At 43.9% G+C, this 25,348-nt stretch overlaps 2 protein-coding genes and 1 long non-coding RNA gene across 3 annotated transcripts in view; all 3 read left to right on the plus strand.

Annotated features, from left to right (window-relative positions):
• The first annotated feature begins 1,712 nt into the window (after positions 1-1,712).
• Positions 1,713-9,603, plus strand: ASF1B (anti-silencing function 1B histone chaperone). The gene is made up of 4 exons (XM_081849407.1): positions 1,713-1,929; positions 5,694-5,809; positions 7,253-7,429; positions 8,495-9,603. The coding sequence occupies exons 1-4, from the start codon at positions 1,821-1,823 to the stop codon at positions 8,690-8,692; spliced, it is 600 nt and encodes a 199-aa protein (XP_081705533.1). The 5' UTR covers positions 1,713-1,820; the 3' UTR covers positions 8,693-9,603.
• A 10,847-nt stretch (positions 9,604-20,450) lies between these two features.
• Positions 20,451-25,348, plus strand: part of PRKACA (protein kinase cAMP-activated catalytic subunit alpha) — a 61,321-nt gene continuing 56,423 nt past the window's right edge. The window contains exon 1 of the mRNA XM_081850281.1: positions 20,451-20,627. Within this exon, the coding sequence (XP_081706407.1) occupies positions 20,582-20,627 (46 nt within the window). The 5' untranslated portion in view covers positions 20,451-20,581. The remainder of the gene's footprint in view (positions 20,628-25,348) is intronic.
• LOC309335329 lies at positions 20,749-22,869 on the plus strand. Its single transcript, XR_014153450.1, has 2 exons — positions 20,749-20,861; positions 21,670-22,869. It is a non-coding gene; the product is annotated as an uncharacterized lncRNA (long non-coding RNA).

The raw sequence follows: 25,348 nt of genomic DNA on the forward strand, positions 1-25,348 counted from the left end.
CGGTCACAGCAGGAGGGAGAGACCCCCTGGCTTCTTCAGCCTGTCCCCACTCCTCTCCAGCCTCTACTTCTGCCTCTGATTCTGGACTGCCCTCTGCCATAGCTTCTTCCTGCTCACCAAACCCTGTTGCCTGTTCAGTTTCTGACATCTTCCAGACTGCCCCCTCTTCTCCCTCTGACCACTCATCATCATCCCACCACCAATCCCCTGGCTCTGAGCTTTCTTCGCATGGGGGTTCCTTTGGGAGCTCCCCAGCTGGTGGCACCTCCCACCCCTCCTCTGCATCCAGACAGTCCATAACCGTGATAATCAACTTGTGGCTACCGAGCTATTTCTCATCAAAATATTGTATATGCCATTTATAAATATGCTGCACAGCAATTTTGTGTATATTTGGTACTAGCAGTGGCTGTGCCTAACACAGATATGCGATTCTGCAAAAAAAAAAAAAAGGTATTGCAATTACTGAAATGACAAGGGTTAAGGAAAAGTTGAGGGTTAACAATAGGCCGTGGGGGGCACTGGTGGCAGTGAAGATACAGCCAGAGAAATGGTGCTGCTCATATACTGATAAAGAAGCAGAGCAGGTTATAAAGATGTTACCTTGCCTTGTTTTAGGGTAGCATATCCCGCCTCCCCCCGGGGGCCACTCCACATCATACATTTAAGATCTATGGATTTCTTCAAAGAATTCTGGGAACTGTAGTTTAAGGATGCTGGGAACTGTATATCTGTAATGGGGAAAACTAAGGGACATGGGTGGTGCTGTGGTCTAAATCACTGAGCCTAGGGCTTGCCACTGTGTCCCAGCTCCTGCCAACCTAGCAGTTGGAAAGCACGCCAAAAAGTGCAAGTAGATAAACAGGTACTTGTCCGGAGGGAAAGGTAAACGGCATTTCAGTGTGCTGCTCTGGTTTTGGTGTTCTATTGCGCCATGACTAAAGGCGGCTTAGTCATGCTGGCCACATGACCCGGAAAAACTTTGCAGACAAACGCCGGCCAGTAAAGCGAGATGAGCGCCGCAACCTCAGAGTCGCTCGCAACTGGACATAACTGTCAGGGATCCTTTACCTTTACTTTTTTTTAATGGGGAAAACTACAGCTCTCAGGATTCTCTGCGGGAAGCCATGTACTTTAAATGTAACATTCCTTCTGTCGACTAGTTCTTCCACCTAGGGGCCTTCCTGTTCTGTCTAGACGAAAAGAGGGAGACAGAAGCTAGTTGCAGAAGCTTCACCTCAGATTTGCTGAACGTTCTTCGAAACTCTGCAGGGATTTCATTTATTAAGCCAGTGTACAACGTTAAAACTGATCTGCACGTGACGTGAGACTTTTAGGCTTGCCAAATAACGTTTCCTCGCCCGTCTTTCGAATTCCTCGTTGGCTCTGGTCCCTTAATAACTCGCCAGAAGGCACCAATTGGCCGCCTGCGCGTTTGAGCGCGCAGAACGGAACAGGCAGAACGCGCGCTGATTGGCGGTGGGCGGCGAAGGTCAGCGCGCGCGAGGGGAGGGGAGCGGAGGGAGGAAGACTCGGAGTCGAACGCTTATTGTTTAGATTTAGCTCCCGCCAGGGACAGAGTCGGGAAGGCGGATTGGCGGAGGGAGTGGTGGGCGTGGCCGCGCGCGAGGAGTAGGCGGGGGAGCCGAGGCGCGAAGCTCTGGGGTTGGCTGAGGCGCCTCCGATCGCCGCGCGGGGATTGGTGGCTCGGCCGTTCCGTCGTTAAGCCGGCAGCGCGCGGGGAGTGGGCTTTCGGCGTTTGGGCTTGAGAGGGAGAAGGAAGCAGGCAAGGCGGGCGGGGGGAAAAGAAGAGCTCTGTCATGGCGCGGGTGTCTGTCCTGGGAGTTTCGTTGCTGGAGAACCCGAGCCCCTTCGGCCACCCGCTCCGCTTCCAGGTCCAATTCGAGTGCGGGGAGGCGTTGCCTCACGGTGAGTACGCGGGGGGGGGGGGGAGAAGCTCCCGCGCCAGGAGCCTCGTTCCCCAACCGACCCTCAGCCCGAGGCAGGTTCCGGCGCACGGGGCGGTCGCCCGCAACCGACGCCCGGGAGCCCCCACCCCTCCGCCCAGGATGGCAGGGCTGTGTGTGTCCCCCCCCCCCGCACGCGCGCCTCCACTCCCGGGGCTGCCGCTATGGCTTTATTTTGCCAGCCTGGACCCGGCTCTCCACACAGGGGCTGCTACGTGGGCGCTATACCTTCTAACTACCTTTAAAAATAAAAATACAGCTTTTATGAACTTGGTGCCTTAAGTTTTTGCAGAGACTTAGCAGCTTAATTGGGGAGAGGCTGCTCTTGAGATGGTGTGTGTGTGTGTATTTGTGTGTGTGTATGCATATACATATAAATACACACACACGCTTCAAAATGCCACCGGATGTGGGGTGTCCTTCTGACCATTCTGCTGAATGAGGCCTTGGCCTCTGCCAGGAAGCCCCAGCCGGCAATATTGTTGGTCTGGGCAAAGAGCCATTGTGGGGTGGAGATTTGGGCTGAGGAGACCACGGTTCAAATCCTTACTCAGCCAGGCAGCTCCCTGGGTGACCTTGAGCTTGGCATCTAACCTACATCACAGGGTTTTTAGAAGTGGGTTGAGGGGGAAAGCTATTCATGTCTCATTTAGTTCCTTGGGGTAAAGGTAGGATTTAAATTGGGGGTCATCAACCTTTTTCAGCCATGGGCCTGTCCACCATCCCTCAGAACATGTGTGCCAGAATATTTTTTTTGTAGGGGGGAATGAACGAATTCCTGTGCCCCACAAATAACCCAGAGATGCATTTTAAATAAAAGCACACATTCTACTCATGTAAAAACACGCTGATTCCCAGACCATCCACGGGCCGTATTTAGAAGGCAATTGGGCCTTAGGTTGCTGCATTGGCTGGTTTGGGGTGGGGGTTGTTATACACTGTTGGAAGCCCCAGCACAAGCCATGTCCTGACCTCAATGCCAGCAGCCCTGTGGGGGCAAGATGTAGCTGCTTGATGAGATCAGCAGAGTGCTCTGGAATGAGTGCCCGTAATCTTTCTCTCCAATAAATCATAGGCTCTCTATTTGTTCCTATAGGAAGATTTTCTTGAATGCCATAGTGGGAATACAGCTGCTCATTAGCCAATAGTAAGCCTGGGAGATGCACATGGTTAAAAGCTAGGCCTTCCTAGGCATTCATTGGCAGTCAGTAACATAGCAAAACTAGGAGTTGTACTCTATAGAGTTGGTAACTTCCTATCTGAATTCTTTCAATTTCAGTTGAATGTTTATTGTTGTCATCAATTTCTTATGGTGTTTAATAATACTTCACTAGATGCTGCAGTGGTCTAGTGGAAAATCATGAAGGCTGGTCTGTTAGGTCAAATGGGGCAGTGGCCCACTAAACTCAACCTGCCCTCAGCTAACCCCCACCTGCCACTTGCATCCTATCCAGGCAGTGGCACTGGTTATCATCTTGCTCCTCCTTAATCTGTTACCATTTCAGTACTCAACAAGGATGAACATGGGGGCAAAACTAGAATAAGTTGACTACCTGTCATTGGCTCTGGCCCTATCAACTGTTCTTCTGAGAGAATGCCAAAGTCCCTTTATTCTGTGGTATCATTCTGCCAACTCCTTAGGACCATACCAGTCTCTTCCCCTACTATTCCTTTTTAATTGTGGATTCTGGATTGTTAAATTGAAAATCACTGCCTTCCTGACTTCTACTCCTTGGTGATCTTCCACTACATTGGATTGTGTGAAGCAAGTTTGACTTGATTCAGGACGGTTTTGATGGAAAGTTGCTGCTTCTGTCCCAGGGTAGGAGTGGGCTAAAAATGTCATTGTGGGACATTGTGAGAAATCAGGTTTACAAGGTGTGTCATTTCCTTAACCTTACTTTTAGGCTACTGATTTTCTTATGAGCAGCAGGCACAAGTGCAAATCAAGAGCTTACTAAATTATGGCCCTCTCCACAGAGAAAAATTGTAAGTCAGGCTTTTAAAATAGAGTAGCGTATCATGCAGAAATGATGCATAAACTTGGGGAATAGCATTCAAGAAGGGGAACACTGCCATAAAATATAGGTGAGCATCTTATTCTCACCTTTCTTATCATTTCACATGCTGTTATTTTGATTCCACTGTTTTTCTATACAACCATGAAATTTGGTATTGGGTGCATAGTTCAGTATTCTGGGAATTGCAGTTTTTATTAGAAGAACTGAATGTCTAGCCTTACAGCTGGAAAAGATATATTTGAAAGTGTTTGGGCAGTGCTTGGTGAAGCTTCAGAAGTTGCAAGCAGGGAGTCAGCTGAGCAGAGCAGGATTGGCAGAGGGGCATGTTTTAATGTCAGGGCTGTAGTGGGGGATGTTGACTGTCCTGGTTCCCTCAGGGATAAGTTTCACATAACCTATACATCATGCAAAGTTTTGCCATTGCTTTTTTAAAATAAAGCATAGGGCCTTCACATACATTATTAAGACCAGACTTCTCTTAAGAGTGTTGAGATTGGGGAGAAATGGAGGTACAGAAAATCACAGTGAGATCCTTTACTTTGGGGCAGGATGTGTATGGCCTTTCCAACTTAGGAGCAGCTGCAAGTTTTCTAAATTTAATAACCTTTGTGGACAGATGCCAAAAAAGCGCTACCTGCAAAGTAGTAAAGTTTGTAGAAGAAGACACATGAGAGTGAGCTGCAGCATAGGATCAACTTCCTATTTCAGATTCTAATCTCCTGTTAAGAGTTCTTTCTTAGCAAGCAAAGAGGGATTTCTGGTGAGCAAATGGGGATACTTTTGCACATTCCTCACAGCTCCTTATAGTTTCTTGTTGCTCCTGATGATTGCTCCATTTGCTAACATCCCTTTTGACTTGCATTGTTTTTGGCACAAAAATGTGGAGCAGTGGACTTTATTTATTCATGACCTCACATCATTGGATACAAGTTCTTGTTAATTAGCATTACTGTTCCATGTGAGAGAACTACTAGCCTTCATAGCTGCACCAATGGTCTATCATAGCAGATTGTGCACAATATTTTCTGACTTTTGTCTAATGAGATGATCCATAAAGGTTCAAGACAGACATAATAGCTAACTGGAAGTCACAGCTGATTTTGCATAGCAGATTCTTCACCCATGGTGGGAACCTTTGCAGTTTGCTCCTCCCCTATGCAGGAAAGCTATCTGGCTTTTCTAAAGAAAAAGAATTAAAAACTATTTGTATATTTGCATTTAATTGCATCTGCACCTCTTTTTAAAAAAGAAAATAAACAATGTAAAATAAACTTTTTACTAAGCTGCTCCAAGGATTGTGGTGAGGAATCTTGATGAGATTATGAGTGATGCCCACTGCTGACTTAAATGGCAGATTTGCAGACCTTGACCTGGAGAGAGAGAGAGGCATCTGTACTGAACGCTGTGAGAGTGCTTCCAGATTGAGCCCATTGCTTTGCAAACATTACATCAATATTCACCCAAAATTTCCCCATCATTGTTTAACAATATGAATTGTGGATATAAAAAGGTTTTTTTGAGACACTGGAAAACAATAGAGGTTATTCAGCCCTGCGCTTGAACTGGTGTACACATTCTCTAAACACTGGTGCTAATGGTGTATTTCAATTGGCTTTCTGAAGATGAAGGGAAATTTGCCTCAATACGTCTAGGATTCTGGTGCCCACACTCTTGCCAACTGATCCTTGTTGCTTTTACCTTTCAGATTTGGAGTGGAAGATCATCTATGTGGGCTCTGCAGAGAGTGAGGAATATGACCAAGTTCTTGACTCAGTGCTGGTGGGACCTGTTCCAGCTGGGAGGCATATGTTTGTGTTTGAAGTAAGTTTAGAGCTATCTCTTGGAGAAGGATAGAAAAGATCAGCCTAAGGCTCCAATCTCTAGATTTTTCTCTTTAAAGTCAGACAATGGAGAAAGATTGACAGATTCATTGGAAAGGGACCTCCTGTTTCATTTTTAAGCTTTTTTAATTTTCATTTTCCCTAATAGAGAAGTGATTGTTACCTGGAGAAAATGCACTAAAATCTGGATTTCTCAGTTACCTATAACTGGGCAATAGCATGTCCACCAAAATTAAAAGGTAGCTGTAAAGTAGAGGAGTTTGTGTTCTAACTTTGAATTAAGTTCTTTTTTTTTTTTTTAATGATGCTTTTCTGAGTATGTCAACATTTTTTTAAAGCACCATGCAAATAAAGTCCATCATTAGCATATCCATATTGTGTGTGGCTAGAGTGTTATTTAGGTTGAGAAAACATGGGCTACATTAGTCATGAAAAGTCACCTGGTGTTGCTATACTAATATGAGGAGATGGAGATAGAGTGGCATATGACAGCCCTGCAGTGTATTCCAGTGTTACTTGGTGTTTGCGGGGAATTGCAGCTTGAGAAGGCTGTTTCATTTTGGTGGAGGTGATGATTAAATGCTTTTCCACCCTTTAGGGGAAAACAGTGATTATTGAAAATGAATTGCTGCTCCTGATATAAACACATAAATGTGTTAATATCAAAGTCTCAAATCCTTTTTGCTCAAGAAAAAAAAATGTGGCTGTTTGACCTGTGCTGATAACATTACTGTAGTAATTACAGGGCATTGCTGCATTCTGGGATGGTACAACTCTTAACGACATAGTTAGCCAGTGCTTTCAGGATAGCAATTCTTGTTAGAACACGAAACTAAGATGGAGGTTGATTAAATTAGTGGCCCAGTTCACTGGCTTTGGAACTGCAACTGCATTGCTTACTTGCTTTCAATTTGTGCTGAGGTATAACTCCATCCTTGGCCTTTCTACCACCTGTAGTCTAGCTTTCTTTCTCCAAAATAATTTTACAATCATGGTGAACTGACATGAGGATAATTACCTGAATCTTTTGCTTGGTTTTCTGAGACTACATATTTTTGTTGCTTGTCTTTGTTGTTGCACAACACCGAGAGAAATAAAAAAGCCTTGATTATGAACTCCGGTCTGTTGGCATTTCTTCTATAACTGTATCACTTTGTTCCACCAACATAAGCCCATTCCTGGTTATATACACTTCAATGGATCTTGAATGAGGACTCTGTAGTATTGTCATTCAAGATTGGACCAGGCAGACCTAGGTTCAAATCTCCACTCAGCCCAGAAACTGAATGGGTAATTTAAAATATTCTTCAAGAATTGCAATGAGGATGAAATGGAAAAGCCCCAAGCATGCTGTCCTGAGTTTTCTTTTAAAGACAGGCAAGATGAAAATGTCACTTACCTTGTTTTGCCGTTTTCTCTTCAGGCCAATGCCCCCAACCCTGATCTAATCCCTGAAAGTGATGCTGTGGGAGTTACAGTAATACTTATCACTTGTACCTATCTGGGCCAAGAATTCATCCGCATTGGATACTATGTCAACAATGAATATATGGATCCTGAGCTAAGAGAAAACCCACCCCTCAAGCCAGACTTCTCCCAGGTGAGACACTGATCTGATAAAAGCAGCTTGTCCATCTTCTTGGCCTTCATGAAGGCCATGTCCTTGCCTTGGGAATTTGGATTGGGGAACCCTTAACAGGATGCAAAGCAAGGCAAGTGAGGGGTGTGGCTCGGGGAGAGTCCAGATAGAGAGACGGGGCCCCCAGTCTGGCGGTTCCCATTTCTTTTGGGCAGTACAAAATCCTTGCAAGGCCAGAGTAGTAGCCTTTGAGACCCAGTCACTTTGCAGTGTTGGAAAATGCTATGCTGGGGGAGGGTAGATGTTTTTTGGGATGACAATATGAAGCAGAAATTTATACAATGAGTTCAGCTCAGTATTAATTTATTGCCTGCATTCTGAATAAGACAGTGCATTTTGACCAGAAAGCTGTGAAGTGGGCAGCCCTTGGGATATAGAATGGAGCTTTGATTTTTTTTCTAGGGGTTATAGCACAACTTAAATACACTATTGTAGAATAGAGTAGTAATAATGGCCTGCTACAGATAAAACCTTGTTTGTAATTGCATCTTCATCATATTATGTGCTGATTGATGTGGCTGCAGCAGAGTAGTTTGAGGGAGCTTTAAATCTCAAAAAGAAGATTAATATGTTTAGTGAGGTACCTACTCGGCTCCGTGAGTTGAGGGGACATTGATGATTCCCTCCTGGGAAGGTTCGTGCTCTGACAAAGGGCTTCAAAGCATTGAAAGAAAATTGGGGTTACTGAGTCACAGCAGCAGATTCTAAGAGCCTACGGACTATAGAGTTTGGTTCAAGTCTTGTTTGCCATTTTGAAACCCAATGTGCAAGGTAAGTAGGTCCCCTGTACATGTCAAAAAGTAAGGATTACCAATGTGAAATAGAATTGGAAGGATTACACCCAGATATAAATTTTCTCTCTATGTTATCATAAAATAAAATAGTGTTGACTTTTAAAACCATTTTTTACTTCTGTTACCCCTCTCCTTTCTTGATATTGCTGCAGGAATTGAGTAGCTGTCAGCCTAGAAAGTTGATCCAAACATAAACCTATGTAACTTTGACCCCTGTTTTTCTTACTTCCAGCTACAGAGGAATATCTTGGCATCCAACCCCAGAGTCACCCGTTTCCACATCAATTGGGATGGTCCTAGAGACCAGATGGACAATATTGAAAATGTAGACCCAGAACCTGATAGCTTCCTGCCTCCTAGCTGTGTCTACATCAAAGGCTTGGTCCATTCCATGGGTCTGCAACCAGAGAATTCCATGGACTGTATGTGATCCAAACACAATAATGTTGAGGACCCTGCGCAGTGAAGAGCAGCTGACAAGTTTTTGTGGGAGATGTAGGAGGGATTTGGGATAATGAAGCAACTGATATGTCTATGGAGATTGACAATTCAGAGTCCTTTACGTGTTGGGGTTTGTAACAGATCTACAGGTCTGTTCTGTCATAGTATTTCTTCATTGATACTTGGATCCTGCTGCCACTAACCCTTGACAGGCACCTAGTCTAGCTGCATAAACAAGAACCCTGTGTTTCCCTCCTTTGTTCCAGGTCTCCAGAAGGCTGAGCAATGGGAGCTTCCTTGTTATTTTGAGCACCCATTTCCTTGGAATCTAGCATGGTGGGTACATTCTTTTCAGGACAGTTTTCTGTTGCAACACAGCTAAGTCTTGATGAGTTGCTGCTGGCAGAATAGCTAGCAATTACAGTCAGGTCTTGATGCCTCTCAGGAGTTGATAAGCCTGTCCCAATTTTACAATCTGTGCTTAGTAAAAGGTGATGGATGATGAGATTTAAGCTGTACAATTTACCTATTTGCACAAGGGTCCCAGCACTGCTTTTAAGAGCTCCCTCTTTTAGCTTGCACCAGTTGGCCTTCTTTCTACCACTTACCCAAAATCTGCCCAAGGCCACAGTGAGCAGGAATTGCATCAACTCCTTTAGACAGTGGCTAAGTTTACAAATCCCTCCACAGAGGAAACATGCCTTTCTTCAAAAGGCCTGCACTTGGTTTTTTTTTTCCTGGCCTGCCTCCAGTCGCACACCCTTCTTTTCTGTTATTACCTGCCCTGATACTTGATCTCTCTATTTCTCTCCCTGGTATTTTAGAGATGAACACAGCATATAGGTGTTTTAAACATTTTTGCGTTGTATGTCTGACCAATAAAACTTTTTGGAATAAACTGTTTTGTGAATTCTTAAGTGGTATATAGTTGGTTGAATACTGAGAGAACCTTATTAAAGATTTTACTGCAAGAGACTACTCATTTTGGCGAGGTTAAAAGAATATGTAGGTAGAATTTGCTTCCTTAAAGCAGGAGTGGCAAAATATAGTTGTATGCAGTGTTAAAGATCTGTAAGACTTAGAATTGTAGAGTTGGAATAGATCCTGAGGGTCATCTAGTCCAGCCTACTGCAATACACCACGTCATGCCCCCTAAATCTGTCCTGGGGGTTTCCCTGATCCTCTGGACCAGAATTAGGGAGGGTGCAGGGCACAACACTTGTGCAAGTGTAAATCTTTATGCTGATGGAAAGAGCAAGTTGGATACCACCCCTGATGATCGACACAACCAGATTACTATTTTCAGTTAATATAGTGTCATAGGTTAGTGTCAATTTTTTTATTTTATAAAATAACTTGTGGTAGGTTTAGATCAGATATGATGCCAAACCATATTCTAGTGTGTGAGTGAGTCCTCCCTGCCCAAGGAGACTCAAACCAATGCCCCAGAAAATAGAAAAACAGTAAAACGGTAATATAGCATGTAAAAGATAGTAATGCAAAGATGACAAAAGTATCACTCCAGGGGAAAAGTGCCAGAATAAAATGTTCGCTCAAATGTTATAATGGCATACTTAAATATAAGCAAAACACTACAGTGTCCTGCCCTGGGCCACCACTAGATCTTGCCTCATAAAGAAAGTACCTGCTACAAAGCACTCCTTTCAAAATGGCTTGAAATATGAGTAGCCATTGAACTGCAGAGATTCTCTTGTGTGTCAAGTATAACATGCCCGGTGTTCCCAAATTCCAGATCAGGGTAATTGGCTTACCTCAAGTCAATGGATTATCAAGTAGACTGAAGTTGGAATTTTTAGGGTTGGTTGACTCATTTTAACTGATTTAAATACATTCATTTTTCACTGCTGAAAGGTTTTCAACGTGATCATTACTCAGCATGTATATGTCTGTGGCAGTGTGGTTAAAAGTAGCTTGTGAACCAGTGGTGCTGCACCAATACTATGAAGTTCAGTTAAAGTTCTTTTTCTTTTCTTTTTTCTTTTTTTTGGCACCACTACAGTTGTGGCAATTGGTGGAAACTTATCTTAGTCACGCTGCTTTCTGCAGGGAGTTACATAAGCAATAATTATTCACGGATCAAAACTTAGATGAAAACAAATGTGCGAGCTGGGGTGCTTAGGTTAGAAGAATGAGACTGATCCTTGAAGAATCTCTGTGTAAACACTCTGGGCCATAGACGTTCCAGGATTTTCCCGGAGGACCCTTCACTTGCCCCAACCCATTCTTGTAAAGCTGGCTGCACTTTGTTTATTAAACACCTTTTACATGTGTGTCCAGGTGATTTACAACATATCTTTAAAACTGCAAAAAAAAGGGGGGGGTTTGAAATGTTGATAACTAGAACCTTGAAAATGGTCCTGCAGCAGATAGACTGCCAGTACAAATCCTGCAAACAAAAGTGTTAATAATGCTGCTGCTTAAAATGTGCTGTCACTTTTTCGTGTCACTTTCCCCCCAGTCTGTTATTTTCCTAATATTGTGTGTTCCATTTCATATTCTATTTCCTGCTTCTGGCCACCAGTACAACCTCCATTTTAAGGAGCTTGTATCTGTGGTACTTTCTCAAATTCTTGGGCCAAACATGGCAGGAATGTTACCTCTTGCACAGATTCAAGGATCCCTCTTGCCTGCCACTACTCTCACAGCTTCAAAACTCGAGTTAATTTTAGCTCATTTATAAACTTCAGCTAATCTAAAAGGCAATCTGCTCAGTTGCTAAAGCTGGGTATAGAAAACCAATTTTACTTGTGCACTGCAGTGTGGGGTGACTTCAATTTGCTGTTGGATGTGATTCAAGAAGCTGAGTATAACAAAGCTCAGTAAACCTGGGACCTGAGTGTTCCTAGGCATCACAACAGCAAGGTTTCCTATGTGAAGGATGGAAGTGGTTTAGTTTTTGTCAAAGCAATAAAAAAGTATTGACTGGTGGATCTTGCTCAGGTAAGCTGGCACAGTCCTTGGAAGGTTCCTTGGAAGGCATGAAATCCAAGAAAGCAAGCTAAAGAGGAATAAGAGGGCTTGCATGGAGCTCTCCCCCTTTATTCAGTACAAATGGGTAGTGTACAGCTCTCAGCTTTGCCTAAACATTCCAGCTTCCCATTGTAGGTGGGGGGGAAACCTTATATAATTACATTATCCGCCTACCTGTTAAGGCTATATTTTCTGCCCAGATACATCAAATTAAGTTTTTAAGAAACTGGACCATCCTTGTAATACGGAACTTAACACAATTGCATATTGGTGCTGTTCCTATGTGAAAATGAGGCAGTGTAGTCCCCATCCCTTGCAGATGACCGCAGTGCCTGGAGACAAAGACAGGGCATGTGTCCACAGCAATGACCAGAGAAGAGATAACCGCTGGGAGGAGTGCAGAGAGAAGGAACGCCATGGTGCATCTGCACCAGCAAAACCAGACACCTTCAATAAACATGTCTCTGCTGTATTGATCTCTCTAGCCATAGCAGGCACTATAACTCTCCAGTGGCTTAAATTTACCCCCATGGCCCACTCTGCCATTGTCTCTTCAGAAAGACAGATGTCAACAGTCCCCATACAAGAACCTCATTAAAGAATATATAGTGGAACCTCGGTTTTTGAATGTAATCTGTTCCGGAAGACCGTTCAACTTCCAAAACGTTCGAAAACCAAAAACTGAAAGCAGAAGCCTCAGTACAATAGGGAAACTCAAAACAGAAGCTGCGTGGCACGTTCGGCTTCCATAAATCATTCGAAAACTGAAGCAGTTACTTCCGGGTTTTCGGCGTTTGAAAGCTGAAACGTTTGTCAATGGAGACGTTTGTCAATGGAGACGACAACCAAGGTTCCACTATATATGAGTTGGGCCTGATGGAGACCCACAACTTTGGAACCCCTTAGTTTCCTGATTTTTCTTTAGGAAACAGTGCAAAAATACTCCTTTAGGTTGCCTTCTGATACATAACAGGGATCTCTTGATTTGCACTACTTATAGCTTTAATATTCTGTGCCAATGTAACTCAAATACTGTTCTCAGTACTGGAGGGGAAGGCAGAACGAGCTCAGCCTTGCCAATAGTCTTGACAACAGAAAAGGCGTGGGCTTTCCCTATATTTGTGTTCTCCTGAGGGATAAGAACCTCAGCAAGAAACACTCTTATCATACCTTCTTTCCTTGTCAAAGAAAAGGAGAAAGGGATCTTTAAAATCCTTTTCAAGGTCACCTTTGCTTTAAGCTGTGTCTAAATGAAACTCCCCTCTTGGCACAAGAGGATTTGAAAACTATATATGAAAAAGTACTATTCCAGTTGCATGTTGGGATGAGGATGAGGAAGATGTGGAGGGGAGCATTGAGAGCTTATTGCAAATAAACTTATTTTGCATACTTACTCCAGTCTATCAGCTGCAACCACAATAGCAAGAAAAAGCCAAGTAATGTTCAGCCCTAATAGTGCTTAAGGACAGGGATGATGTGGTTTTCTCTGATGGGCAAATATGCAGCCAGGTGACCTGTGGGAATCTGGACTCTTCTCTTCCTTTTTTGGATGTTTAGTAACCCTAGCAGGCTTACTAAGACCCAGTCTCCTTGAACTTGAGTAGATTGCAGATGTTTCCCCCCTTTGGGGGAACAGTTCAAACTCCCAAGGGTGCATTGTATCTGAACTCAAGGGAGACTGCAACATATAACCACTGCATTACAATACGTCAAGAGGTTTGGCACTATCAGTTGTGGACTGGTTTTTATCACACAGCATGTGATTGGTTTACCAATGCCAGGATGTTACCAACATGACTTTTTGTGTGTGGTTGATTGTTGCTGTTACATACACTGCATTTTTCTGTGTTTTCTTCTGATTTCACTGCACCACCCCCACCAACCTCAGCCATATATATGTGCTTGCAACTCAGGATAACCCTTCATGTATCTGAAGTAGACTGTAGACCATGAAAGTTTATTTCATAATAACTGTGTCTCTAAGGTGCCACAGGACTCCCTGCTACTCTTGCTGCAACAGATGCATGCATCTACTCCTCTAGAAATTGTAATAATGCTGTAGATACAGCTTGGAGTCATTTCTGCTGCATAGGCTGCCCTCCTCTTGAAAAGGGTGGCAAAGCAGGTTTGAACAGCTTTTACTTATATTTCCATGTGCCCTTCTGGAGGTAAACCCTAGCCCTTGAAGGGGAGCATTAACCAGAGCTGTTTCTTCCTGCTGTGCTGTTCTGTGCTTGTGCTGTGTTGCACTGAATTTGAGGCTGGAAGGTTCCCTGTGGTCTCAGAAATACCCCAAACTCAAATACTGTCCTCACTTCCTGGCACCAACTGTTCACATAACACGTATGCTGCTCCACGATCCAGATATTTCACAACAACAGAAGGGAACCTTACAGCTGCACAATAGCTGCCTTTGTTGTGCTTTGTTTAATCTCCTCTGCACAGGGAAATAAAGCTGGTGGCACCAATCCAAGTTTCATAGTCTGCTGTGGGCTGAAGGTACATCCTTCTCCCTTTTAATCAGATGCTTATTTACTACATCAGTGCATGGCCCCACCACTGCAATTTGCTTCATCTGCTCTTTGGCAGAGTCCATGGCAGGAGCCACATCTTCTTCTAAGCAAACTCTGCCTCGTTTTTCTCTCTTTGACATCATATTACAAGGAGAAATCATCATGTGAGCTCAAAGAGGAGATCTAGCCAGACTGGCCTGTTTATTACCATCTGGGCTCCATTTGCTCATCAGACACTCTCCACCCTTAAGATTCCATAATATATGCATAGTTATTGATGTAGGTAGGCAAAAGGAAAGCAGAAATTATAACATCGCATGCTGCTTGTGAAGTTCTCTGGGGTGCTATTTATGTTATACAAGTAGGATAACCAGCCTATTATAACCAATATGTTTAAGTCTAATTAATGCATGAATGGGTTAATACCATAGAGCAGCTGTCCTGCCAGGCTTAGCCATGCCCACTTCCCTTACTTTGGGTAATCAAGCGTATTATTCTCCAGTTGACCTGAGAAGCTCAGCATGTAAAGAAGTTTGAGCTGGCTGCTCCAGCTCAGACTGCATAGCTCTCACAAGCCATTATGGACTTTCTATACCAATAATTTAGGAACTTTCACCACTTTGTGACTAAGACAAGTTTTTCTGCCTGTGCAACCCTTTCTGAAGCACATGAATCTGACCTTTGAATAATTTGTAAGTAAACCATTTTTTAATTTACCAAATGCATGGTATTTTTCCTACGCCAGGGGAAGAGGGAAACTTTGGAAATAAACTTTTCAAGGCAAATTTTTTGGAATGCACTTTTAAAGTTTTATAGCCTCTATTTCCATGCTTTAGTTTGCTGCATATTCTGTGATTTTAAATCTCTGCCGAATTTCTCTCACCAAACAGTATTTTCCCCAAACTTGGATATTGGCATCCACAAATTCTCCATTGATACCTCTCCCCCACCCTGTGAACCAACAATACATGTGTTTGTAAAATCAAAGCAGTAAGGTTTGGGTAATACTTGGTATGGCTCTCTAAACACTAGAAATCAGTTTGCATCCAGTGTAACTATCGTGAGCCCCTGCAAATAATCTGGAGGACTGCACCCCAGTGAGTGTGTTGGGGACCCTTTGTTAGAGCTCTCCAAACCCACTGAGAGTTTCCTAATGAGAAAAAAATCAGTGCTAAATAGGTATGGAAACTGATTTGAATCTGTAGTGTGTAGAACTGCACTCTGAAATTCACCCACCTCAAACAGGTACCAAACTCTTCCAGTATTTCAAATACACTACCTGAAGCTATTTTCTGACTGTTTCCCTGCACACATTTTTAAAATTTGAGTAGTAGAAGCTTATCTATTAGGGCAAATGGGGCACTGCTGCTGGGGCACCGCTGCCAGGAGGAGGAAGAGGGCAGAATTATAACTACGGTAGTTTGCTCTGCCTGTCATGGATTCTGGCTCTACCTACTGTTGGTCTTCCCCCACTCACACCCACCCCCACCATAGGAATTGTAATATTTGGACTTCCGGGTTGGCGCCTCCGGCAATGGCGGAGTTCCTCCGATCGGGAGGAACTTGCTCCGTGGAAATCAGGGTCTGACCGCCACGGCGAAGGCGGAGACCCACTAAAATGACAGGCGGGAGAAGCTTGTGAACGTGGGATTCGGCTGGCACCCTTTGTGTCTCCCCTGCTCACGGGGAAACCCAGTTTTGGGGATCCGGAGCGACATGGGGTGAGTGGCGCGGTGCTTCGAATTGACTGCTTTTTTCACGGAGTGAAGCCGCATTGCTGTTGCCGGAGAGCGCTGACTTTTTCCTGTGGACAATTTGACTTTAAACAGCTACCCGTGAGTAGAATGGAAAATTGGATTTACAAAAGTCTTAATTTGGTACCGAAACGGGAAGGTTTCAAACAGGAAGTCCGCCTTCCCCTTTTGTAAATAGATTGAAGCAAAGAAGTTGCAAGCTAAGGTCTTGGAAAGACTTATGTAAAGGATTAAACTTCCATCGATTAAAATCATTAAACCCCCCTTGGAAGCAGAAGAGAGGGGAAATTTTGGATCGTGTAAGCCTGCAGGAGAGAGTGATAAAAATGACGTTTTGGGAGAGTTCATTGACTGTGAATAAAACATGTTGACAGTTAGTTAAATAAGAGAAATATATTGTTTCCATTGTCCTCTTCTGCATTTAAAAAGGAGGAAAAGTAACTGAAAATTGAAACTAACTTTTTTTGAACTGCGCTTGAAAGGATTGATACAAGTGGAGACTGTTTCCCTCTAGAGGGAGCTTTGGAAACTGTTACAAGAGTGGAGCTGGGGAATCTCCGGCTGCAGGATAAGAACTGTGAGAATCAGGGATTGACCTTGGATCATTTAAGAATGTCGACAGGAGAAGCCTTAGTGAATGCATTTTGTAAGATAAGCTATTTGTTGGAACAGCTTCACAAGAAGACCGATGTTATGACTACTAAAATTGATAACTTGGGACAAAAAGCGATTAATCTGGGACAAAAAGTGAGCACCAATACAGAAATTATTCAGGATTTGGTACAGGAATTTACTTCAGCAGAACAAATTGTGGAGAAGGAGAAGGAGAAGGAGAAAGTTGTTGTTGTCGAACCTAAAGTAATACAAGTGGGAGCCTCAGCCTTACAGAGGCAAATTTAGGACTATAAGTTGAGGCCTTTTATGACTGAACCTAGAAAAAGTCAGATTTTGAGGATTGGAGCCCGGCCTGGACTGGAGAAGGAAAGCTGGAAAGATCCCTCCATGCAGGGATTAACTGACTTTTGGGACATGGACTTGGGTCAGGAGGAGACTGGAGTTCTGGGGGCCTTTGGACTTGGAGGAATCTTGAAACATGTCCTGAAATACTTTATGGATCTTAGCTTTAACTATGGAAATCTGGCTGACCTGTCGAGAAGGAATAAAAATATTGTTAGGCCGGAGTTTCCCCGAGATCTGCTCTATAGCATCAAAGAATATGAAGAAGACCTGCAGAAGGGACTTGGAAAAGAGTTAAGAGCCTCGGACATAAGATCTCCAGGTTGATGGACTGTATGAAGTTGACGGAAGTGACTGGCAGAGTCCGAGACCGGGGAGAGGAGATGGTGGAAGAGGATTGAAAAATTTAAAGTCTGTATATAGAAATAATGTAAAATTAATGAGTGATAGAAAAATGTTGGAATGAAATTTTATGGCCTTAGTAGAAATGTTACAAGGAGTTAAGCTTAAATATGTATATTAGTTTTAATGGAAATAAGATTAAAAATATGTTAAGACATTTATATGACAGAAAATAGAGAAAGATGGAAAGGAATTGCTGAAACAATTAATAGAAGTGGAATACAAAAAGGGAGGTGAGAGGAGGTTGATGAAACAAGGGAATGAAAGATAGAGTATGGAAAAGGTATGATGTATGCTTTTAAATTGTTTTTGTTTTGTTTTGTTTTGTTTATTGTGTTTAGTTTAATGTGTTAAGGTTGTGTTTTGTATTGTTTATATATTGTATTGTTTTCTCTTTTTCTTGTTTTCTTTCTCCTGTCTTTTTTCTTTTATTTCTTTTTTGTAAGCTTTAAAAGTAATAAATATTATTTTTTAAAAAAGAAATGTAATATTTGACACAGTCCTCATGTTTACCCAGCAGAGGAGAGGTTGGAGGAAGTACAAAAATGCAAAGCTGAGACAAATACCTAAAGCTATTCACATTTTTAATAGTAGCATTTGATTAATTTTATTAATTTGAACTGGTAGCTTCAAATTTGAAATTAGCATCCTATTTGAAAATGCTGTATATTCATAAGTACTTGAAATGCACTAATTTGTTAAAACGTGATTGGTTTTCAGCGTTCAGATTTCAGATGTGTTAATTATTGACCTAATTTGATCTCTGTCTTTGTGCTCAAAATCAAACTAAAAAGGCCTATGCTCATGCAGCCAAAATAGCTAAAATTAAATGCCATATTTTATCCCTTTCATAGGAGTGGATAAAACTGCTACTTTTGAGCGTCCAGTTGTCAGTCACATCCTGGAGAGAATAACTTTGCTGTATAAGGAAATCTAGTAAGAAGTTTTTAAGCTGAGGTAGGTCAACTATCAGGGATACTATGAAGGTGGATTTCCTTCCTGGTTTGGCCTGTTTGTCTTGGACAAAGTGAACTTTGACATCCCTTCCAACCAAGTATGATTTTAATATGTGTGTATCAGGGTAAAGCATTAAGGAGAAATTGAGTAAAACATGAAAAAGTATTGGTCATGACTACTGTATTAGTTATTGCTACTGAGACACTTGAAACAGTAATAGTTCACTCTTAGAGGCACTTAAAGGGACGCAGGTGGCGCTGTGGGTTAAACCACAGAGCCTAGGACTTGCCGATCAGAAGGTCAGCAGTTCGAATCCCCGCGACGGGGTGAGCTCCCGTTGCTCGGTCCCTGCTCCTGCCCAACTAGCAGTTCAAAAGCATGTCAAAGTGCAAGTAGATAAATAGGTACCGCTCCAGCAGGAAGGTAAATGGCGTTTGCGTGTGCTGCTCTGGTTCGCCAGAAGCAGCTTAGTCATGCTGGCCACATGACCTGGAATCTGTACGCCGGCTCCCTCAGCCAATAAAGCGAGATGAGCGCCGCAACCCCAGAGTCGGCCACAACTGGACCTAATGGCCAGGGGTCTCTTTACCTTTACCTTAAAGGCGCTTAAAAAGAACAGAAAATTATTGTGCCTTGTATTTGTCTTGCTTTTTCATCTTCCAGTACCAGTCTTTAACTTACACATACCCTTAGTGAATAGTAAAGCCCTGTAAAACCTCTGAGGTTCTTAGGTTATGTGCTCTTCTGCAGTCTGGATAATGCCTAGCAGTTTAGTGGTACAGTACTGTGTTAACTCTCTATTGTAACTTCCAGAGAGAGAGATGGGATAGCTTATTGCAGCAAAAACAAAGAAGAATCTTGTGGCATTTTAAGGCTATCATAATAAATAATAACTGTATTAGTATTTAAGAAGCATTTGTCATGGTGACAGCCATGTCCTACATTGCCTCCAGGGCTGTTAACAATTGCCAAACAAACAGTGAAGTGGAAATGTAGCCTAGACTCTTCATAACGTTTACGTTGGTTACACAACGTGCTCCGGAAAAACCCAGGAAAAACCCGCAGACTGTGTATGTCACAAAATGAACAACTATCAATAATACTTCGGGCATCAGATTTATTACATAAGTTCAGCTCGTTATATAAGCTCTGAGCCCCCCCCCCCGCAACTTCAGCCAAGATTTGGAAAATCCTGTCATCCTACGGAAATGTAGATAAATTAGGGCCAAACTAGACGGAGAACCCTCTGAATTCACTTTACCCAGTCATTGTTTTACACGCTCACGTAGCTAGAGACATAGAAGGCACAAATGCACTGTTTCCTCCCACCCTCCAGTCCGAGTTTATGGGCGTGGTAAGCAGCCGACATCAGAGAGCGCTCCGGGTTAATCAATAACAAGCATAAACGTCTCCATTCATTCAAAAGATGGCACAGTCAGTCTATATTCATACATTAACCGAAGTGCATGAACAAAGGGGTAGTCAAGGACTGTCAAACGTTAGTCTAGGTACACAAAGCAAGCTGGTGAGCACAAGCTCAGCTGAACGCCCATTCTTATCCGAGCATCGCTTTGTCAGGCTCCCGCCCCTGAAAAATGAATTTATTCCATACTGGTCAACCGAGGACAATAGCTTTCCGCAACAGCGAACCCCTATGCTCGCTGCACAATGGAATCCCTCTATTATTTATTTCTCTTTTAAATTCCCACTGGAAGCATCAAACCCCACGCCCGGTTTTCGCCCTCTCCCCGCTTCCTCCGGAGACGCATTTCACTGCTGCTGCTCCTCCTCTTCCCTTTACAATGGACCTTCGGAATTAGGAAAATCTAAATATTCTAATAATAGAACCCTGAGCCCCCATCTCCTGGCCTAGCCAATTAGCGGATCCACACCAGAAGGGTGGGACTATAAATCTTCCGTTAGCCAATCACAGAAGCCGGTGGAAGCCTTCGGCTTCAACCCGACACTTTTTGCGCAAGAAGGAGGGCGGGCGCGCGAGAGGAAGCCGTCACGGTCCGCGGGCCAATTGCGACCGGGGCTTCGGCGACGGGACCAATCGGCTGGCGGCAGCCGCGCAGGCTAGCCAATGGCGCACGCGCGGGGAGGTGGCGCCGCCGCTGCCGCCGCCGCTGCTCCTGCCGCCAGGGGAGAAGGGGGCGGAGGCGACCCCGGTCTGGCAGGGGAGGGGGGGATTGGGCCTGGCTGGGCCCAGCCGGAGCCTCCTGCCGCCTGCACCGAGCGAGCGGGGAGAGCGCCCCCTCCCCGCGGGCCCAGCCCAAGCCCCAGCCCGGCCCCCGCCTGGCCATGGGCAACGCGGCCACGGCCAAGAAGGGCGGCGAGATTGAGAGCGGTGAGTGCGCGGCGGCGGCGGGAGGAAGCCGGGTGTGGGGAGCGGGGGCCGCAGTCTGGGAGAAGCCGAGGCAGGAATTGGCGCCGGACCTCCCTCTTCCCTCCCGGAGCGGGGAGTGTTGTGGGGTTTGCGGGCAGCCGGTTCCGGAGAGTGGAGGAGCAGCGGGGGCGTCGCCGCCCGTGAAGCCCGCTCGCGGGGCAGGACACCGCCTTGCCCACCCTGCCTTCACACCAGGTACCCCGGGCCGGGAGGGGGGGGTGTTTCCCCAGCCAGGCCTTTGCCTCAGCCTGCCGTGCCAGGCTTATCCGGAGTGGGGGGTGGCGGCCGGCCCCTCCGTGCCTCGTTTGTGGGACACCTGGCTGGCCGGTGCTGCCGGGGGACTTGGGGGCCGATCCGGCCGGTCTGCCTGCCGCGCTCTCCGGCGCCCCCGCCCTGCTTCCCCTGGGAGCCTGCGAGTGCGCTGCCTCCACATGGAGTGTGTCCCCTTGTCCTGGCTTCCCAGCACAACCCATTCTTCCCGTTCGCCTTCCCCTCCCATGAGCATTACTTTTAACGCTTTGTCCGATTTGGCTCCACCTGTGTGTTTATTCGGGGAAGAGGGTTTCTAGCATGGAAAACCGGGTTTTTTAAAAAATAGATAAATTGGCGAGTTGGGGTTTTCTGCCTCTGGCAACACTGCCTCTGGTCGTGCCTGTGCACTAAAAACCAATTTGTGTTGACTTTGTTTGTAACTTGTAGGTTAGTTATCCTCCCCAGATAAATCAAACAGATTTAAATACGAAGCGTAGCATTCAGTGGCGTAGCGTGGGGGGTGCAGGGGGGGCCGGCCGCACCGGGCGCAACATCTGGGGTTAGGGCAAATCCACGGGTTAGGGGGCGCAAATCCACGGGTTAGGGGGCGCAAATTACTTGCCTTGCCCCGGGTGCTGACAACCCACGCTACGCCACTGGTAGCATTTTCTCTTTTATCTGAGGCTGCTTAGTTAACAGTGGCTGGTACCGAATATGTGCAATGAAGCTAACACTTTGCCATTGCTTTTAGGCAGGTATGACAGGTTCCTGTTCAATAGACAGCTCGCCCTGTTAAAACACAAATGGAAGGCTACTTAATTCAGCAGAGACAGACGGATGTGTCCGCTACGCCCCACCCCCCAAAGGAAGCTGCAGAATGGAACTGCAAACTGGTCAGGCAGGGCCTCAGATGGAAAGACTAGCAACAAAGCAGGAAGTATGTTTGTAGCGTACCTAGATGGAAAACAGAGAGGTCTGCTTGGATTGCTTTCGAGGAAGTGGAAGGCAGGATTTTGTAGCTGGCGGCAGACTTGCAGAACAGTCAAAGAATTAATGCTGGAATAGGACCTCATGAAAACTATTTAAAACTACACACACACACCCCTTGGGGGTTCTATCATTTTACCTGTCTTCTTTGGGAGCTTGTGGCATGCAAGCCTGTTCAATTAAGTATGAGTTTTACCTGCCACATTGCATCCAAGCAGTGGGTGTGCAAAACTCGGCCTTTTCTTCTGCACTGGAGAATTCAAGTCATGTTTCTTTGGGACTAATGCATCTCACAGCCTTGTTTTGTAGACCAGCATCTTTAACAGCTGGACTTGGGCTCAGTTACAGATAAAAAATGTGAATCAAAGTTACACTGCAGGACTCAGGATTTTTAGGTGCTAGTACTATTCTTTGAACATGGAATTGTCGATCCTTAAAGGCTCCCTCAAAAGAGGGAGGGGATGTATGATGGGGGGGGGGGATGTATGAAAATTGCAAAGGAAGTGCCAGGGCTTGGCACAGAAGGTTATAAGAGAGCTCTCAGACTTCTGCTCCATGTGGACTCAGTCCTTGTCCCAGCATGTACTCACAAATCCCTTCCCAGAGTTGTGGATAGGATTCAGGAACCTTGACTTCTTGTCCATTATTACGGTACTCTCTTCCCTTCGCAGCTTGTTTTACTCTGTGATCAAATTCCCATTACTGTTTAGACTGAGGCTGACCCTTTCCCAAAGAGATTATTACACTTAGTAGCAGTATGGCAGGATTATATCTGTGGCTTTTAATGATCCCTGTAGAAAGAGGAAAGGGCAGGGCACATAGCAAGTGTACTAATTCCTACTCCTGCATCACTGCCTTACAGTGTTTTAATGTATTCATTGTTCTCAGCACTTCATTCATTGTCAGCTGTTAACAGTATCCAGGTATTGCCCAACAAGACAACGACAATAATCCACCAACAGCCTATGAAGCAATATAACTAACCTGATCCAAAAACACCCACCGCACTCAAACATGCAAACAAAGTTCACCACAAACAATCACAAACAAACAACCACACCCTAGGGCAACCCCAACCTCTCACCACCAGAGGAACACAAGCGAATAGTAAAGAGAACCCACACAAGCGACGCTGACACAAAACCCCACACATACATTAAATTAAATAGAAACATCGCCACCTGACCCCATCCCCACCCTCCATGGTCCCCTCCACCTCTTTCCCCTTTTTCTTCCCAATGTAACACTAATGTCGCAACAAATGAAACTGATCTGTAGAAAATGTAACTTGAAAAAAGAGACATTGCACATACTTTTGTAAACCAAGAAACCTTTAATAAAAAATACATTAAAAAAAAGTATCCAGAAATTTAGGGACTCTGTACTAAGAATGAGATGGACCAGTATTTTGGACTTCCTGAACATCAAAAGCCTGATTGATTCTGTTTTTATTAACCACAAAGATAGCTATTGCCAAAGCAAGAGAACTCAACATTGTGTATTAAAAATAAGTTGTGCAAATTAATATTTTGTGCAGATACACTTATCTTGTAGAAATATGTCTATATTTATGTTTGATTCTAAATATATTTATATTATTTTGTGGAATTTAGAATATATCCTGGAAGGGAAGCACAGGTAAATGAGTGACATGAGTGACATAGGGTAACATGAAGTGCAAGATTCATAGGTACTTGTACATGGCTTCGATGATCACTGGTTCTTTCAAAAGCACATTTGTAAATATTAACTGAAGGACTGAAACATACTGTTATATATTTAAAACGTGGATTTATCAGCAATCCAAATACTACACCATATTGGAGTATGTGGAATCATGCATAGGTCTGACTCTTAAGTTATTTTTATTTAGGTAAATGTATACCTTGCCCTTCTATTGTGATCATGGTACTTTGAAGTGGAGTTTTTTAAGTCGAGATAGGGAAAATTTAAGGACACTTTCCTTAAAATTGTCTTGAGTAGCTGTGATTGAATTCTAAACATCCTTCAAAACTTTAGCCTGATCATCACATGCATGCATGCATGTCATCTAATAAAGTTCAAGTTCATAAATTGATGGCTGTAGCCAAAGCCCATGATACTATTCATGCAATAATACAGAAAATATATTCATAATACAAAAAGACTGCCAAGTTCCTGAAACACACAGTTTCCCTTGTATCTCTCTCAGAACTCGAATTCTAATATTTTGCCTTTTAAAAATCCAATTTACCAGCATCCATCATGTAAGAAAGACAAGTTCCCAGATACACCAACAACCTCAAATCCAGGTTGATTTCAGATTACACGTCTGAAGCACCACCACAATTTATAGCAATTTTATCTTAACTCCTTTTTCCTCCCCCCCCTTTTTTTTGCAGCCAGTGTATAGAGGGCCATTCTGCATGTTATGGAGCTATTATTGTCATTCAAAAGAAACAACAGTGTGTGCCTGCTTGCTTGTGTGAACAAAGGTTTCAGAAAGCCATCTCTTGGCCCTCTCTATAAGGGGCAGGCTAACAGATAATAAGTGATGTCTCCCACCTGACCATAAATACAAAGTCTGTATACAAGACCTTGTTGTAGTCGCCATCCAAGACTGTTTTGGGCATCACTTGGAAACACAGCTCAATAAAGACATTTAAGGAAACTGGTGAAATTTCAGATACTAGCTCTAAAATGCTCTTTTTTCAAGAGTGGGTACCAAGGGGGAAATTTTGTGTTTCTAATTAGTTGTAGGTCCCTTCTGGGTTCTGTCCAGAAGATCCAATCCCTTAGTTGTCATCTAGTCAAAAAGCTATTTCCTAGCCTTTGCAACAAATGATTTATTGGCAGTTATTAAATATTACAAAGGCTATTTTCTCAAGTAACAGCATGCATTATATGAGCTCCATTAGGTAAAAAAAACTTCAAGGCTTCTGAACACTTGCTTGTTGTAGAAATATGCTCTGTGGATCATTATTTTCTGCAGAGAATAATCCAGTTAGCAAATGAAAGAAATTTAAAGGGAACAAATAGTAATTATTAATTGTTAAATAGGAACTTTAGCACACTATCCACATGATATCCAAGCAGTAAGGTTTAAGTAGTGGGACTTTGCATCTGCCTCTGCCTGCAGCTCTCCTGGTATATGTGCAGCAGTTGGAGGTGGGCTCCCTTGCAGCTTTCTAGTCCAATCTGTCCCCTGTTGTTGCTTTCAACAGATCTGAGGAGCAGACGCAACATTAGACCTGTGCCTCTATTGCTGATGCATGGAACTTCTTTGCAGATTTGTTGTTTGATCCACAAAGAAACTGTGCTGATAAATTTTACTCCCAGCTCTCATTTCTGGCAGGATTAAAAAGGAAAACAAAGCACGACTTCAATTAAACAGAGCACAGCTATAATTAAACAATTAATCCAATATAATGTATGTGAAGCTTTTATGTGAAGTGCACTTAATA

This window comes from Podarcis erhardii, assembly GCF_964252035.2.
Source record: "Podarcis erhardii genome assembly, chromosome: 2".
Classification (NCBI taxonomy): Eukaryota; Metazoa; Chordata; class Lepidosauria; order Squamata; family Lacertidae; genus Podarcis; species Podarcis erhardii.

Bases quoted from the DNA above. Each gene is read 5' to 3' on its own strand.
- ASF1B (XM_081849407.1), top strand. From the start codon at position 1,821: ATGGCGCGGGTGTCTGTCCTGGGAGTTTCGTTGCTGGAGAACCCGAGC. The intron at 5,810-7,252 runs GTAAGTTTAGAG...TTTTCTCTTCAG, and splicing joins GGCATATGTTTGTGTTTGAA to GCCAATGCCCCCAACCCTGA. The intron at 7,430-8,494 runs GTGAGACACTGA...TCTTACTTCCAG, and splicing joins TCAAGCCAGACTTCTCCCAG to CTACAGAGGAATATCTTGGC.